This window comes from Hordeum vulgare, chromosome 3H (genome assembly GCF_904849725.1).
Source record: "Hordeum vulgare subsp. vulgare chromosome 3H, MorexV3_pseudomolecules_assembly, whole genome shotgun sequence".
NCBI classification, from domain to species: domain Eukaryota; kingdom Viridiplantae; phylum Streptophyta; class Magnoliopsida; order Poales; family Poaceae; genus Hordeum; species Hordeum vulgare.
In genome coordinates this window covers 18,647,598-18,659,947 of record NC_058520.1, presented here as the reverse complement: position 1 = coordinate 18,659,947, position 12,350 = coordinate 18,647,598, and the positions used below count along the sequence as shown (strand labels likewise).

At 47.6% G+C, this 12,350-nt stretch overlaps 2 protein-coding genes across 3 annotated transcripts; one reads left to right on the top strand and one right to left on the bottom strand.

The window, feature by feature from the left end:
- The first annotated feature begins 2,075 nt into the window (after positions 1-2,075).
- Positions 2,076-6,941, top strand: LOC123442612 (probable zinc metalloprotease EGY2, chloroplastic). Its single transcript, XM_045118702.1, has 15 exons — positions 2,076-2,309; positions 2,419-2,488; positions 2,670-2,765; positions 2,952-3,053; positions 3,137-3,238; positions 3,321-3,419; positions 3,505-3,564; positions 3,782-3,889; positions 4,222-4,296; positions 4,393-4,498; positions 4,650-4,743; positions 5,173-5,326; positions 5,728-5,935; positions 6,064-6,224; positions 6,360-6,941. Exons 1-15 carry the CDS (start codon positions 2,134-2,136, stop codon positions 6,612-6,614), a joined length of 1,866 nt encoding a protein of 621 aa, XP_044974637.1. The 5' UTR covers positions 2,076-2,133; the 3' UTR covers positions 6,615-6,941.
- A 7-nt stretch (positions 6,942-6,948) lies between these two features.
- Positions 6,949-12,108, bottom strand: LOC123442610 (endochitinase A). Of its 2 annotated transcripts, XM_045118701.1 has the most exons (5): positions 11,673-12,108; positions 11,420-11,534; positions 9,708-9,822; positions 7,644-8,834; positions 6,949-7,556 (listed from the first exon to the last, which is right to left on the bottom strand). In XM_045118701.1, exons 1-5 carry the CDS (start codon positions 11,896-11,898, stop codon positions 7,314-7,316), a joined length of 1,890 nt encoding a protein of 629 aa, XP_044974636.1. In that variant the 5' UTR covers positions 11,899-12,108; the 3' UTR covers positions 6,949-7,313. The 2 variants fall into 2 exon arrangements, with proteins under 2 accessions (XP_044974636.1, XP_044974635.1); XM_045118700.1 differs by having other exon boundaries at positions 11,420-12,108.
- Positions 12,109-12,350: the final 242 nt, after the last annotated feature.

The window sequence follows — 12,350 nt, the reverse complement described above, 5'->3', positions numbered from 1 at the left end:
TTTAAAATAATTGTCTTAAGCTTAGTATAATTTTGTATTAAAGTTAGTACAAAGTTAAGACATTATTTTTGAAACGGAGGGAGTATATGTTGTTTGCGTTGATTCGATGCGTCACGTGCAACCGAACCCATTGAAAGTTCGCCCCCGGGCACCTGGTGTTTCCCACCTTCTCTTTGCACACGACACCTTATTGTTTTTAAGGCCGACCTTTATCAAGCTACATGCATCAAAGGTGTCATCATTAATACTCCATCCACTTTTAAATATAAGTTTTTTTAGAGGTTTCATAAGAAACTACAAACGGATATATATAGACATATTTTAAAGTACAGATTCACTTTTTTACTCCATATGTAGCTCCTAGTGAAATCTCTAAAAAGACTTATATTTAGAAACTGAGGGAGTAGTAACTATGAGTGTGCAAACGGTCAGCTAATAAAAATAAATCTTCATGCGTGCTCAATCCAGTTTGTGCATCATGCCCAGATGTTGACGAAAAAGGATTTTCTTCCGCTTTGTATTACAAAGCAACAAACCAGAAGATTCGATGATAGATGTTGGGGCGAAAACAACACAATCACGTTCAAAAGAAATGGAAAATAAAATACAAACGAAACAAATGCCGACACCGACGGATTGACAGAAACACAAAAGACTCGCGATCGATGCGTCCACCAAGAGTCTTCCACCAAGCTTCAGGACTCCGAAGCGTTGGTACCCATCAGCACCTCCAAGAAGGAATGTGACGATGACGACGCTGCTGCAAAGGGTTTCCCCCGGTGCGCGACGAGGCGCAAGGAAGGGTAGCCCCGACGCCCTCCAGGAAGGTTCGGCGACACCCAAGGACGTCACCGCGTCAGTGTCGGTCGGGCCGACAGGGGTTTCCCCCAATCCCAACCTGCACCTCAGGCGCTCCGGAGCCTGGCACCAAACCACCTGACACCCTGCACCAACACGGTCGTGAGGCCCCTGCGCCGTCTCACCACGACACCATAAGGAGAAGCCTACACAACGATGAAGAGGAGCCGGGACAAGGAGCGGCAGCACCGTCGACACGCGGGAGGGCTCAACCTCCACCGTCAACGACGGTAGCCGACCATACGCAATAGCAAGAGCATACCAGGCCCGTGAGCCCACAGGCCCGGCCGGGACCCCCCCCTCCCCCCCGTAAAGCTCCTGCCATCATGCTGCAACCGACATGCCGTCGGCAACGCCGCCCCCTGTCCAAGCTGCTCCGCCTCACCACCATGCAGAAGACACTGCAGCAACGCCGAGAGCCGGCCCGCTAGGACCTAGATGGGCCCCACACTGCCCAGATGTGGGCCGGGGGTGCGCCGGCAGCCACCCCGCACCACCACGCCGCCCTGCCGCCAAGGAGCAGTGCCACCACCTCACCCGTCGCCGGCCACCACCACCGGGTCGTCGGACCGCAGCCGGCCAAACTGCACCACCGCCGCCCTACCCCGGGAAGGGGAAACGCGCGCGAGGGGAAAGGAGGGCCCGCCGCCGCTGGCACCACCCGAGCTAGCGTCGGGGGCGCTCGCCGACGACGGCTGGGGAGGAGACGATGGAGGAAACGCTCGCGGGGAGGAGCTCGCGTGCCGCCCTGGCCACCTCCCGGGGAGGCGGCTCGAGGGCAGACTGGGAGGAGGGGGGGACGGGGGCGAGGGAGGTGGAGGAGGGGGCTGACTGGCGGGCGGTGACGGGAGGGCGGGCGGCGGCCGCTACAAATCTCTCTTAAAATAGGAGTGTTGGCTACAAATCACGGCAGTAGAAAATATCTCATCTAAAAAAGGTTTCCCATGATTTTTTATGGCAAATTATATTCGTTCAGGATGACAAGCTTAGTTGGCGAACATGACGAATTTACCTCAATTCAATTATTTTTGCAAAAGTTTCACGCCTAAACTAAAATTTTCATCCCCGTGTCAATACAAAATGCCGTAAAAAAACGTTTGATTTGCAATGCCTAGAACTCTTGACATCAGAATTTTGTTTTAGCATTTCCCAAAGAAGTCCCACCCTTCGGCTAAAAAAAAAAAAAAAAAAAAAAAAAAAAAAAAAAAAAACTCCAAGAGGAGAGGAAGAGATAAGGCGCGCGCGCTCCTCCTCCCCGCTCACGACTCCACGGCCATGGGCTCTTCTTCTTGCCCGCCGCCGTCGCAGGCCACGTCGTCGTACGGATGCTGCTGCCACCGCCCCCTCCTCGCGTCTACCTCAGCTCCGGCGAGGAGCAGAGGCGCTCGCCTCACGCTCTCGCTCACGCTCCGCTCCCCGTCCCTCCCGCTTCCCGCCGGCCCTCTCAGCAGGTGAGCGGCGTTTCTTGGTTTCTGTCAGGGACATGCATGCATGAAGCTTTTCTTAGAGTGCTCATCACATCCATTTCACATTTGCACGATTCCATGGCGCTAATCCAAGGTCGAGGAGCCGGAGGGTGGCATGCCGAGCGGCCGACGAGCCTGAGCCAGCCGCCAGCAACGGCGACGAGGTAAGCAAGACACAAAGCTCCCCCCCTTCTTCAGAGCGTCAGCCAGTACTAGCACATATGCTACCATTGGCAGCAGCGTCCAATTAGGTTCCCGTACAATTCTGCAACAAGTTTGATCAATCAGCTTTGGGGAAAACAAAACGCAGTCAGTAAAGCAGGCATTCGTTTATCTTTCTTCCAGGAGAAAAAAGGGGCTGTAGATGACGCTCCATCGCCTCCAGCCGACAGTGTTGTCCAAGCAGATGCAACTGCAGAGACCGGCTCCGGTGCAGATAATGTAACCATCTCTGCTTTCACGGTTTCTCAAATTTCAGTCTGACTGGAATGCGCCATGCCTTACCTTATTGATTACAGCATCTTCAGCGTGTGATTTCTTATGCCTGTTAGACCTAGGATTCTAGCTAGATGGATCGACATGTAAGTAACTGAACTATAAGTATTTAGCTTTCCCATGCCTCACCAGACGAAAGATGAATCCCCGAATGCAGAGCAGCTAAACTCCGCTGCCACGTCACTTCAGAAGATCGAAGCGTATGTCAGTGCAGCCGCTGACAGCGCCGCGCAGGTACGCTCGTAGTTTATGCCGGAAAAAGCATTGAGGACGCAATTAATCATAGTAGCATGTCTGACATTATGTTAAAAAAACAGACGAAAGGTGAATCCCCGAAAGCAGACCGGCTAAACTCCGCTCTCGCATCACTTGAGAAATTCCAAGGGTATGCTAATGCAGCCGCCGACAGCGCTGCGCAGGTACGCTCGTAGGGATGTAGTCTACGCCAGAAATACATTGGGAACACAATCAAGCAGCATGTCTGATATTCTGTTAAAACAGACGAAAGATGAATCCCCGAATGCAGAGCCGGTAAGCGCTAGTGACACGGCTCAGAACATCGGCAGAGATGCTACTGCAGCCGCCGACACCGCTGCGCAGGTATGCTTGCAGTGATCTAGTAGTGTAGGCAAGAAATATATCGAGAATTTAGTCATGACATGTCGGATATTCTGTTAAAAAACAGGAGCAGGTGGTGGAGGCTGATGTTAATGTTGCTAGTGGCTCCCCTTTGCCTGGAATGAAGGTAAGCGCTGTTTCCATATCAGTTTGTATGCTCATAAGTTGAGTGAAAACTCAGAAATCAAAGAGATTACTGCTTCTTCCTCATAATCTCCATGGTAGAGTGGTTATTAAATAGAGAATTCCTTTTAAAACTTTTGACTGTTCAATGTTTCTGAAATCTGAAACCCGGTGAGGTAGTGAGCCTTCTTGTTTACCTCTTAAAACTCAATGATCTGCAGCAACAGCTTGAAGAAGCTGTGAGTATCCCCAAGGCTACAGTAGACATTCTAAAGGATCAAGTTTTCAGTTTTGACACGTTCTTCGTGACCAGCCACGAGCCTTACGAGGTGAGCGTCTCAGATGCCATGTTTTATCTTCATGTTCATACGGCAGATTTTATTACTACTTATTCCAGTGAAATATCAATCTCACTAGCAAGTTGCTTATTTTTGTTTACTAATTGTGTTTATAAAGTAGCATCCATGCTCGAACCGATACGTGGCGACATGACCAGGCATGCCGTTGGGCCAAATCAACCAAATATTCTTACATAATATGACTGTTCTGTTAAACTGATCATGTATATGATTCATATTCCCATTCAAATGACAGCATGTAAATAGGCATCAAATGCTCAAAATGACAGATTGTTATTGTTACCTTCACTTTTGTACATCAGGGTGGAATACTATTTAAAGGGAACTTGCGTGGTGTGCCAGCCAAAAGTTTTGAAAAGATCACAACTCGACTAGAGGTAACAACATACTTGGATAGTAGATCCTTTCACAGATATAAGTGTGTGCAAATATGTGAATGTTCTGATCTGTGTGCTGCTCCCGGTCATCCACAGAACAAATTTGGCGATGAATTTAAGGTTTTTCTTCTCATCAATCCAGAGGACGAGAAGCCAGTTGCAGTAGTTGTACCTAAGCAGACAGTCGAGCCTGCCACTGGATGTAATAGTTCTTCCCTCATATCTTCACCAGTCAACGCTACATAAATTGGTCAAATATTTTTCTTATGTCAGACACCCAAAGTTTTGCATTACTATGTCTGCGTTTTGTTTTGAAACTTGCTGATCCAACTGTCGGTAAATTATTTTTTCAGCCGTCCCAGAGTGGGCTGCTGCTGGTGCATTTGGACTAGTTACCATCTTCACTCTTTTGCTTCGAAATGTACCTGTCCTTCAGGACAACTTGCTGTATGAGGTTTCTCTTCCATTTATTCACCATTTTACTTTGTCTTCTGTTCTGATAACTGTTGATTTCTCTGTACTATAAGAATTTTAAGGTACTAGTTAATTTACAGTTTCTCTAGCTTGATGTCATCTTCAAATGGCAGTACGTCATTATACCTTTGTGTTAAAACAACTTTGAAGTCTCATCTGGGGCCAAGTGATGTTATCTAGGCAGTTGGCAATACAATGCTAAAACTTCTGTCTTCATGTCATGATGAAGCATTCCTAATGCACGTGAAATTTGTTTTGCCAACTACATTAGTTATACATATCGATTCATGCAATAATTTCTACTGATTCCTTTACTTTGGAAAACAGAACTGTGTATTTCCTCGTATCATAAAGAAGACCATAATAGTCTGCTACTTCTTCTAACGAGACATTCTTCTCCAGATCAACATTTGATAACCTTGAGCTATTGAAAGATGGACTTCCCGGTGCCTTGGTAACGGGACTCATAATAGGGGTTCATGAAATTGGACACATCCTGGCTGCTAAGGATGCTGGGGTCAAGCTTTCAGTACCATATTTTGTTCCTAGCTGGCAGGTAAGCTGCAAGCCTGCAATTTCAACTAAGGAATATATGTTTTAATTGTCAGAAATTATCTCTCGCTTAGAAAATTGTCAATTTTTTGTATAAAAGGAAACAATCTTGGATGATTTTCTTGCTTACTTATTTCCTTTAATTATATAACATGCTATGAGACAAAATTAGAATAACTTTGTTAAACTTCTCTTTTTTTTTTGAATTTCCTATTTGTAATGCAAATGTTCGATCTGAAATGTGCTTTTAGCATAGAAAACCAACTATTAATGAAGGCCTTCTACAAATACAGGAGTACTGGGAGAGTAGATCATAGCTTTGGCAGTAACATTCATTTTTGCACCATTCCTGGCTCATCTACTTGACCATAATGTATGAGCATCTCATTTTTGTGTTTTCTGTAGATAGGATCTTTTGGTGGCATCACCAGAATAGTCAATATTGTGCGCAATCGCGGGGACCTACTCAAGGTAGCAGCCGCTGGACCGGTGGCGGGGTTTTCCCTCGGATTTGTTCTTCTACTGCTGGGCTTCATATTACCTCCAAGCGACGGTCTTGGTATCATCGTAGATCCCGCCGTATTTCATCAATCATTTCTTCTTGGTGGTCTTGGTAAGGATACTAAAACTATGCACCATCCTCGTTCTGTGTGTACTGAGTTCTGAACTGCACAAAACCAGCATGCTTTTGAACTATTTAAACGGCGATTAACTTGATATTATCTTTTCTTGGTACTACAGCAAAGCTTATCCTTGGAGATGTTCTAAAAGAAGGAACACAGCTATCCATAAACCCACTGGTATTGTGGGCTTGGGCTGGTCTCCTGATCAATGCCATCAATAGCATCCCCGCAGGAGAGCTTGACGGCGGCCGCATAGCGCTCGCCATGTGGGGAAGAAAGGTAAAGATGCTGCTGCTTAAAGAATAAACAGGATGGAAGGCTACCTGAAGCTATGAAGAACTTCTGTGCTTGCTTTTCTCACCATTGACTTGTAATGCACCCCCTGATGAACCCAACCTTGCATTTTTGCGACAGGTATCATCTCGGCTTGGTAGCGTCACTATCGCGTTGCTCGGGCTCTCGTCTCTCTTCAGCGATGTTGCGTTTTACTGGGCGGTGCTCATCTTCTTCCTGCAGAGGGGCCCGATCGCTCCCCTCTCCGAGGAGATAACGGAGCCCGAGAACAGCTACATCGGCCTCGGCGTCGCCATTTTGTTCCTGGGGCTGCTGGTCTGCCTGCCCTACCCGTTCCTTTTCGACCCTTCGCAAGTTACTGATTTCAACTTTTGACTGAAGAGTTTCGAAACTCGCCGCGGCTTCTCTTCCTCCAACTGTATCTGTGAGATGTTTTGCCATCTTCGTGATTCCTTGTGATCATAAGAATAGCTTGGAGCCTTGTGATGCTCCAGTGCTCCTTGCAGTAGCAAAATAAAAAAGCAGGAGTTTTTTCTTGTGGTAGCTAGTGAAAGTTCACCTTGTATCAGAGTAGAACAATGTAGTCCAGTTCATAGCTCCGTGTGTAACTGTTCATCTGTTCAATTCTGCTGATGAGTTCATGCAGATTTCTGCAACATTTCAGTAGCACTAATGCAGCAGCCCTGACATTGTGGGATTCAACATTCGGTAAGATGAGCTACCATAACTAGCAACTCCAAAATCATATACTACTTCAAATAAACAGCTACTGAATTTACATCGCAATACAACAAAAGTCAACACAGTTCAGCCAGTGGGGCATGCTTCGCTACCAGCATAATGAACTGGTTGAAGAAAGAGCATATAAAAGATGGATCCTTATCGATAACATAAATGGATTAACATTGGATATGGAGCAACCCACATAGCATAAATGGATGAGCACTGGACACTCAAAGAACCTACATATGAGAATAGAGCTCATCAGAGATGATCTTCCATGCTGCCGCTCTTAACATTTTGCGGTCGTGAAAATTCATCAGATTCAGAACTTTGTACTAGCAAAGAGGCAAATCATCGTGCATAGTGTCCTGCTCTATCGCTGCACAGCTCCTCGTCAATGTCGATGCTGTCAAAGCACATCAGGTTGTTGTTGACGCTCGGCTCAGAGCTGGCATTGCTGCTAGTCGCGAGAGGGGAGTCCGAGACACTTATCGGTCTGCCCCTTGTGGAGCCAGACCGGCCGCTATGCACAGATGATGCTGGAATGCTCGTCATAAGAGGCCGTAGATTGTTTGGAATGCTGCGCCGTATGTCCTGCAGACCAAAATTGCATGTCAAATTTAATTTAACCAAATGGAGAAGTTTCTGTCATTTGCTAAACTGAGAGAGTAACTAAATTACCATGTGCCGAAGTGCCATGTCCAGTGACTTTTTTGAGAGTGACCGACCGAAGCCAGAGCTATCTGGAGAATTTAATGATTTTCCGGAGAGACTATTGAGGCTGGACCTTTGATCATCATGTTTTGGAGGAACTAGCCTTCTCATGTTCACTACCCTCTCAACCATCTTATTGCCCATTTGAACTGGGTTCACACTGTCACCTCCGTTAAGATGTGATCTTCTCACTGCCGGCATGGAACTCCCTGAAGGCACACTGCCATTTGAAGTCCTCCCTCTTGAAGGAGAGCAAGACTGGCGTTTCGGTCGAGCAGCTGGCCCAGGCTCCACAGAGGAAGATCTAGAACTAGGTGCTCCAGGTCTACCACGAGTAGCAGAGGTTGGTCTTTCCGGCAGCGAAGTCCTCAGATTTGGAGGTGCATCAAGCGAGAAGCCGGGCATTTCAGATGGTTTCCATGGTCTTGATTTGACTGTAGGTGAGCTGCCCCTTGAAGGTGCTGGCGCTGTTGTTGTCGCTGCCGATGCAGAGCTTTTGGACATTGTAGGTCCTGGTCTGGAGATTGAGGAGGATCGAACTGGTCCGGGCAAATTACTGTGCTGGGTGTGGGTGGGTGGGGCAGAAGACCGCCTTGTTGGGGTTGATGACCTTGATGCAGGCTTGCTTTGTGCTGGTAAGGAGGGCCTTGACAAAGGTGTAGTTGACCTAGCAGCAGGCATTGATGATCTTGAAGTAGGCGTTGATGATCTACTAGCAGGTGCTGATGCTCTGCCTGAAGGAACTGATGTCCTGGTAGCAGTAGCAGTGGCAGTAGCAGGGCCAGATGTCCGTGATGGAGTTGTTGACCTTGATGAAGGCACTGCTGACCTTGTTGAAGGCAGTGTTGACCTTGTTGAAGGCAGTGCTGACCTTGTTGAAGGAAGTGTTGACCTGGAAGTGGGCGTCGAAGATCTTGGGGCAGTAGGTCCAGTCTTGGCAGGCAGAGTTGCCCGAGCATTGGGGGATGAAGGTCTTGAACCTTTGGACGCGGTGGTCGATGCAGCACGTCCAGTTGGTGTTGAAGGTCTCGAAGAATTAGACGTAAGCCCTCCAGATGATGTTGGCCGCCGAGTTGTCGCAGCTGAGTTCAAGCTGTTTGACGATGTTGTTCTCAACGGATGTGTGGTTCTTGATGGAGGATCTAGATGATTGGCCAACTAAAATACCATGCAAGAGCACACAGAAAGAAACTTATGAGGATACATCTTATTTACAGAACGCAATGGAACCCCAAAACTAGATTCTAAAGAACATCTTAACCACTGTACCGACATAGGCAAGTAAAATCTTCAGTCCAATACATCACAAATGAATAAAAAAGGTACTATCTCTGAGATACATCCATGATGAAGCTATGAGACAATAGATAATACGTATATGGAGAGCTTGTCTGCTTGAAAATCCAAAATAATTCGAAAGACGCAAGGAAGTATAATCGTATACCGTAAGCATACAGGTTCAGTTAGACCATACTTTGTATCCAGCATGAGTGGAAGTTTGTGGTATTATGTGGATTGCTGAGAAGTTCACCACAATAGGTAATCGTGTAGAAACCAAGTAATGCTCATGTTCCAATGACTCACCCTTGATTTTAAAAGGAAATTATTGAAGAGTACTCATCATACTTAAAAAGGCAGTTTACCCCAAAAAAGCTAGATTCTAGAAGACTTCTTAAAAATGGAAACAATTAATTACCAACTCCGTAAAAATATAGACAAATAAAACTGTTCAGGCAAATACATTACACACTAATCAAAACTCAAAAGTGCTATCTCCGAGATAAAGAAATCCACTACGAAGTTATGAGACGAGAAAGTATTATCTTGGAGATAAATCCATGGAGAGCCTGTTTGTACAGATTCAGATAATATCCGTATACTATAAAGTGGTGTGCAGATTCAGCTAGATCATATCACTTTATATCCACCATGATAGCAGGTTTGTGAATTATGATGGTTGCTGAGAAGTAGTATTCACCACAATAGGTAATGTTGTACAAACCAAGTAATGGTCATGTTCCAATGGCTCACCCTTGATTTCAAGGAGTTCTGGCGAGTCTTTGGTGATCCTGTTTGGCTCACCGGAGACCTTTTTGGCGCAGCTTCATGAGATGGGAAGAGTGGAGTTCCAGGTGGAGTGAGAAGCCTGAAAGTGAACAAGTTCCTTAGTCAGGAAGGTCAGTAAAATACTCCGAACTGCAGCCCAGCTGTGCTCTCCAAATAAAATGTAAGGTGTAGCAGAATGAATTTAAAGAAGTTTGAAACCGCGAGCAACAAAAGGATCAAATGTGTAACATGCACCAAAAGGAACCACTTATCGGACACAGTGTCTGTTATTGAGCACTTTGAATGAAAGAGATGGGCAATGAGTAGCTGAATTATAAAATGCCCACTCAAATCCATTTCATGACTCATGCTAAAACATGTCACTATCACCAAGTAATTGCATCCCTACAAAGTCAAGCAACCAATCAAGACAGATATCATGTGAACTTGTTCCATGGTTCACCTGCCGCCTACCAACCAATCACCACCAAACAATCCAATAGCCCTCTAAACAAAAAGAATATGCTTCAAATGTTAAATGGCTGCCTAGAAATCTAACACTCGCACACCTGCTGGCAAATTAATGATTGCACAGGCATTAAGGACAAAAACCTTAGCAGATAAGTCCAACCATGATAACCAAATACAGTTCAAATCAACTAGGGCTAAGCTAGGTAGCTTGCTGGGGCTAAGGTATTGAATGTTGAAATTTATGTGTCTGGCACTAATCTATTCCAGATGAATGCAAAAAATTATTGAAATCACAGAAAGCTCATGACATGATGGACTCACTAGCTAACCAACCAAAAAAGCAAAGACAAGAAACTGGGGCCAACTAAAGCTCAACAAATTGACAATTCCACAGACAGAGGTTTCCAGAAGATCTCACAATCACCTAAGACCCAACCCATCCAGATTGCACGTCCTAAAGCGCAATAGCTAAAAGGAAAAAAGCGCAACTTGATTACAACACATTAACTAGGCAAGCGATCAAAGAAAGAAGCGGCAGCTAAGGGAAACAAGGGAGCCAACTGTTCCTCCAACAACCAGCTAAGAAGACCCAGCCTTTCCAACAATAATAGCTAAACTCTAACTAACAGCACCGAATCCAGGAGATAACCAAACTTTATGGTTTGGCATTGAGGTTTGGTAGCGTGGAGCGTAGCAGCAGCAGCTGAAAGCACATTTTGCTATGCAAGCCAAAAATCTTATACTTCTAGATCACTGCACATAAAACTAACAGCATGGGGCTAAAGCCAAGCTTTATGGTTCGGCGTTCAGGTTTGGTGGCGCGGGCCGCAGCAGCAGCTGAAAAGCACATTTGCTTTGCAACCTAAAATCATATAAATCGCTGCTGCACATGTAACTAGACATTAATTTGCAACACACAGTAGTGCATTAATGTAGCTCAAACAGAAGGATGGGGCCTCTGCTAAGACCATCTGGAGCAGAACCCCTCAATTAGCAAGGTTGGGAAACGGAGGAACCCCTACCCCCTACCTACATTGCCAAAAGAGTGGAGGCTCAAGCTTTTGTAGGGTACCAACACCAACCAATCCGCGGCTTCAAGCCGGCTAAACGTAGATTGAATTCACAATGGTGAAGTGCCCCCAACCTTGTCCCACCAATGATTGTGTTGCCCGCAACGGAAAAAATCACAAATTTGTCAGTGAAAGGCAGCGCCGGGGGGCACCTACCAGTCGTAGTCGGTCTTGTCCCCGGCGTCGGAGTGGAGGAAGTCGTCGGCCCCGCCGGGCGCCCGCCTGAACCCGCCGGCCATCCTGTACGCCGGCGCCGGCGCCGCCCTGGGCTCTGTCACCAAGCCATAAACCCGTAATACCGGGGGTGAGCTAGGGTTTTCGCCAAATGGGGGGAAAAAACGGCGGCGATAGGCAATAGCTAGAGGAATGGTCTGGATAGGAAGCGTGCGGCGGAGCTCGTCGGCCTTACCGGCAGGCACCGGTACCGGAGGCGGCGGGGGCGGGGGAGGGTCGAGCAGCAGCAGCCCGTCGTCCGCGTCGCCGGCGAGCAGCAGCGTGTCCGCGGCGGCCCGCTCCTTGTCGCGGCGGCGCATCTCGAGGAAGAGCGCCAGCTCCTCGTCCTTCTCCCTGATGACGGCCCCCAGCGTCCTCCCCCCGCCCCCGCCGCCGCCCTCCGCCATGGCCACCCGGTGCATCGCTCGATCCGGCCCCGCGCGTCACCCCGCCGCCCGCCGCATTGCAGGGAGGGCTCGCCGCCCTGCCAGATCTGGCGCGAGCGCACGGCGTCCTTCCTTCCTCGGCGGTGGCGTGGTGGGCGCGCCCGTGAGCGAGCGAGCGAGGGGGGGAGCAGTGGGAGTGAAGCGAAGGGCAGAGCGAGTGGGGATGGGAGAAGGAAAGGTCTCTGCTTTCTTTGGGGTGAGGGTTAAAGGAGAGGGTTTGCGAGTTTGAATTTGGTCTGGGGGCGTCGGGGTTAATTAATTAATTAGCGGCGTCGGCAGCATGGACCGTTTGAAATCCATTTGCGTTCTTTTGAAATGGACTGTTCTGTTTAATCTGGTCTGTGGAGGAGTAAATGCTGCGTGCACACCATCTCCTTCGCTGTGGAGTGGTAGCGAGGTGGAGTGGAGGCGCCTCGAGTCCACTTGTC

Coding starts and splice junctions, on each gene's coding strand:
- LOC123442612 (XM_045118702.1), top strand. CDS start 2,134: ATGGGCTCTTCTTCTTGCCCGCCGCCGTCGCAGGCCACGTCGTCGTAC. Junction 2,766..2,951: donor CCGGCTCCGGTGCAGATAAT/GTAACCATCTCT, acceptor ATGCCTCACCAG/ACGAAAGATGAATCCCCGAA. Junction 5,327..5,727: donor ATTTTGTTCCTAGCTGGCAG/GTAAGCTGCAAG, acceptor TGTTTTCTGTAG/ATAGGATCTTTTGGTGGCAT.
- LOC123442610 (XM_045118700.1), bottom strand. CDS start 11,898: ATGCACCGGGTGGCCATGGCGGAGGGCGGCGGCGGGGGCGGGGGGAGG. Junction 9,823..11,419: donor GACAAGACCGACTACGACTG/GTAGGTGCCCCC, acceptor GTTCACTTTCAG/GCTTCTCACTCCACCTGGAA. Junction 8,835..9,707: donor AGAACTCCTTGAAATCAAGG/GTGAGCCATTGG, acceptor ATGGTATTTTAG/TTGGCCAATCATCTAGATCC.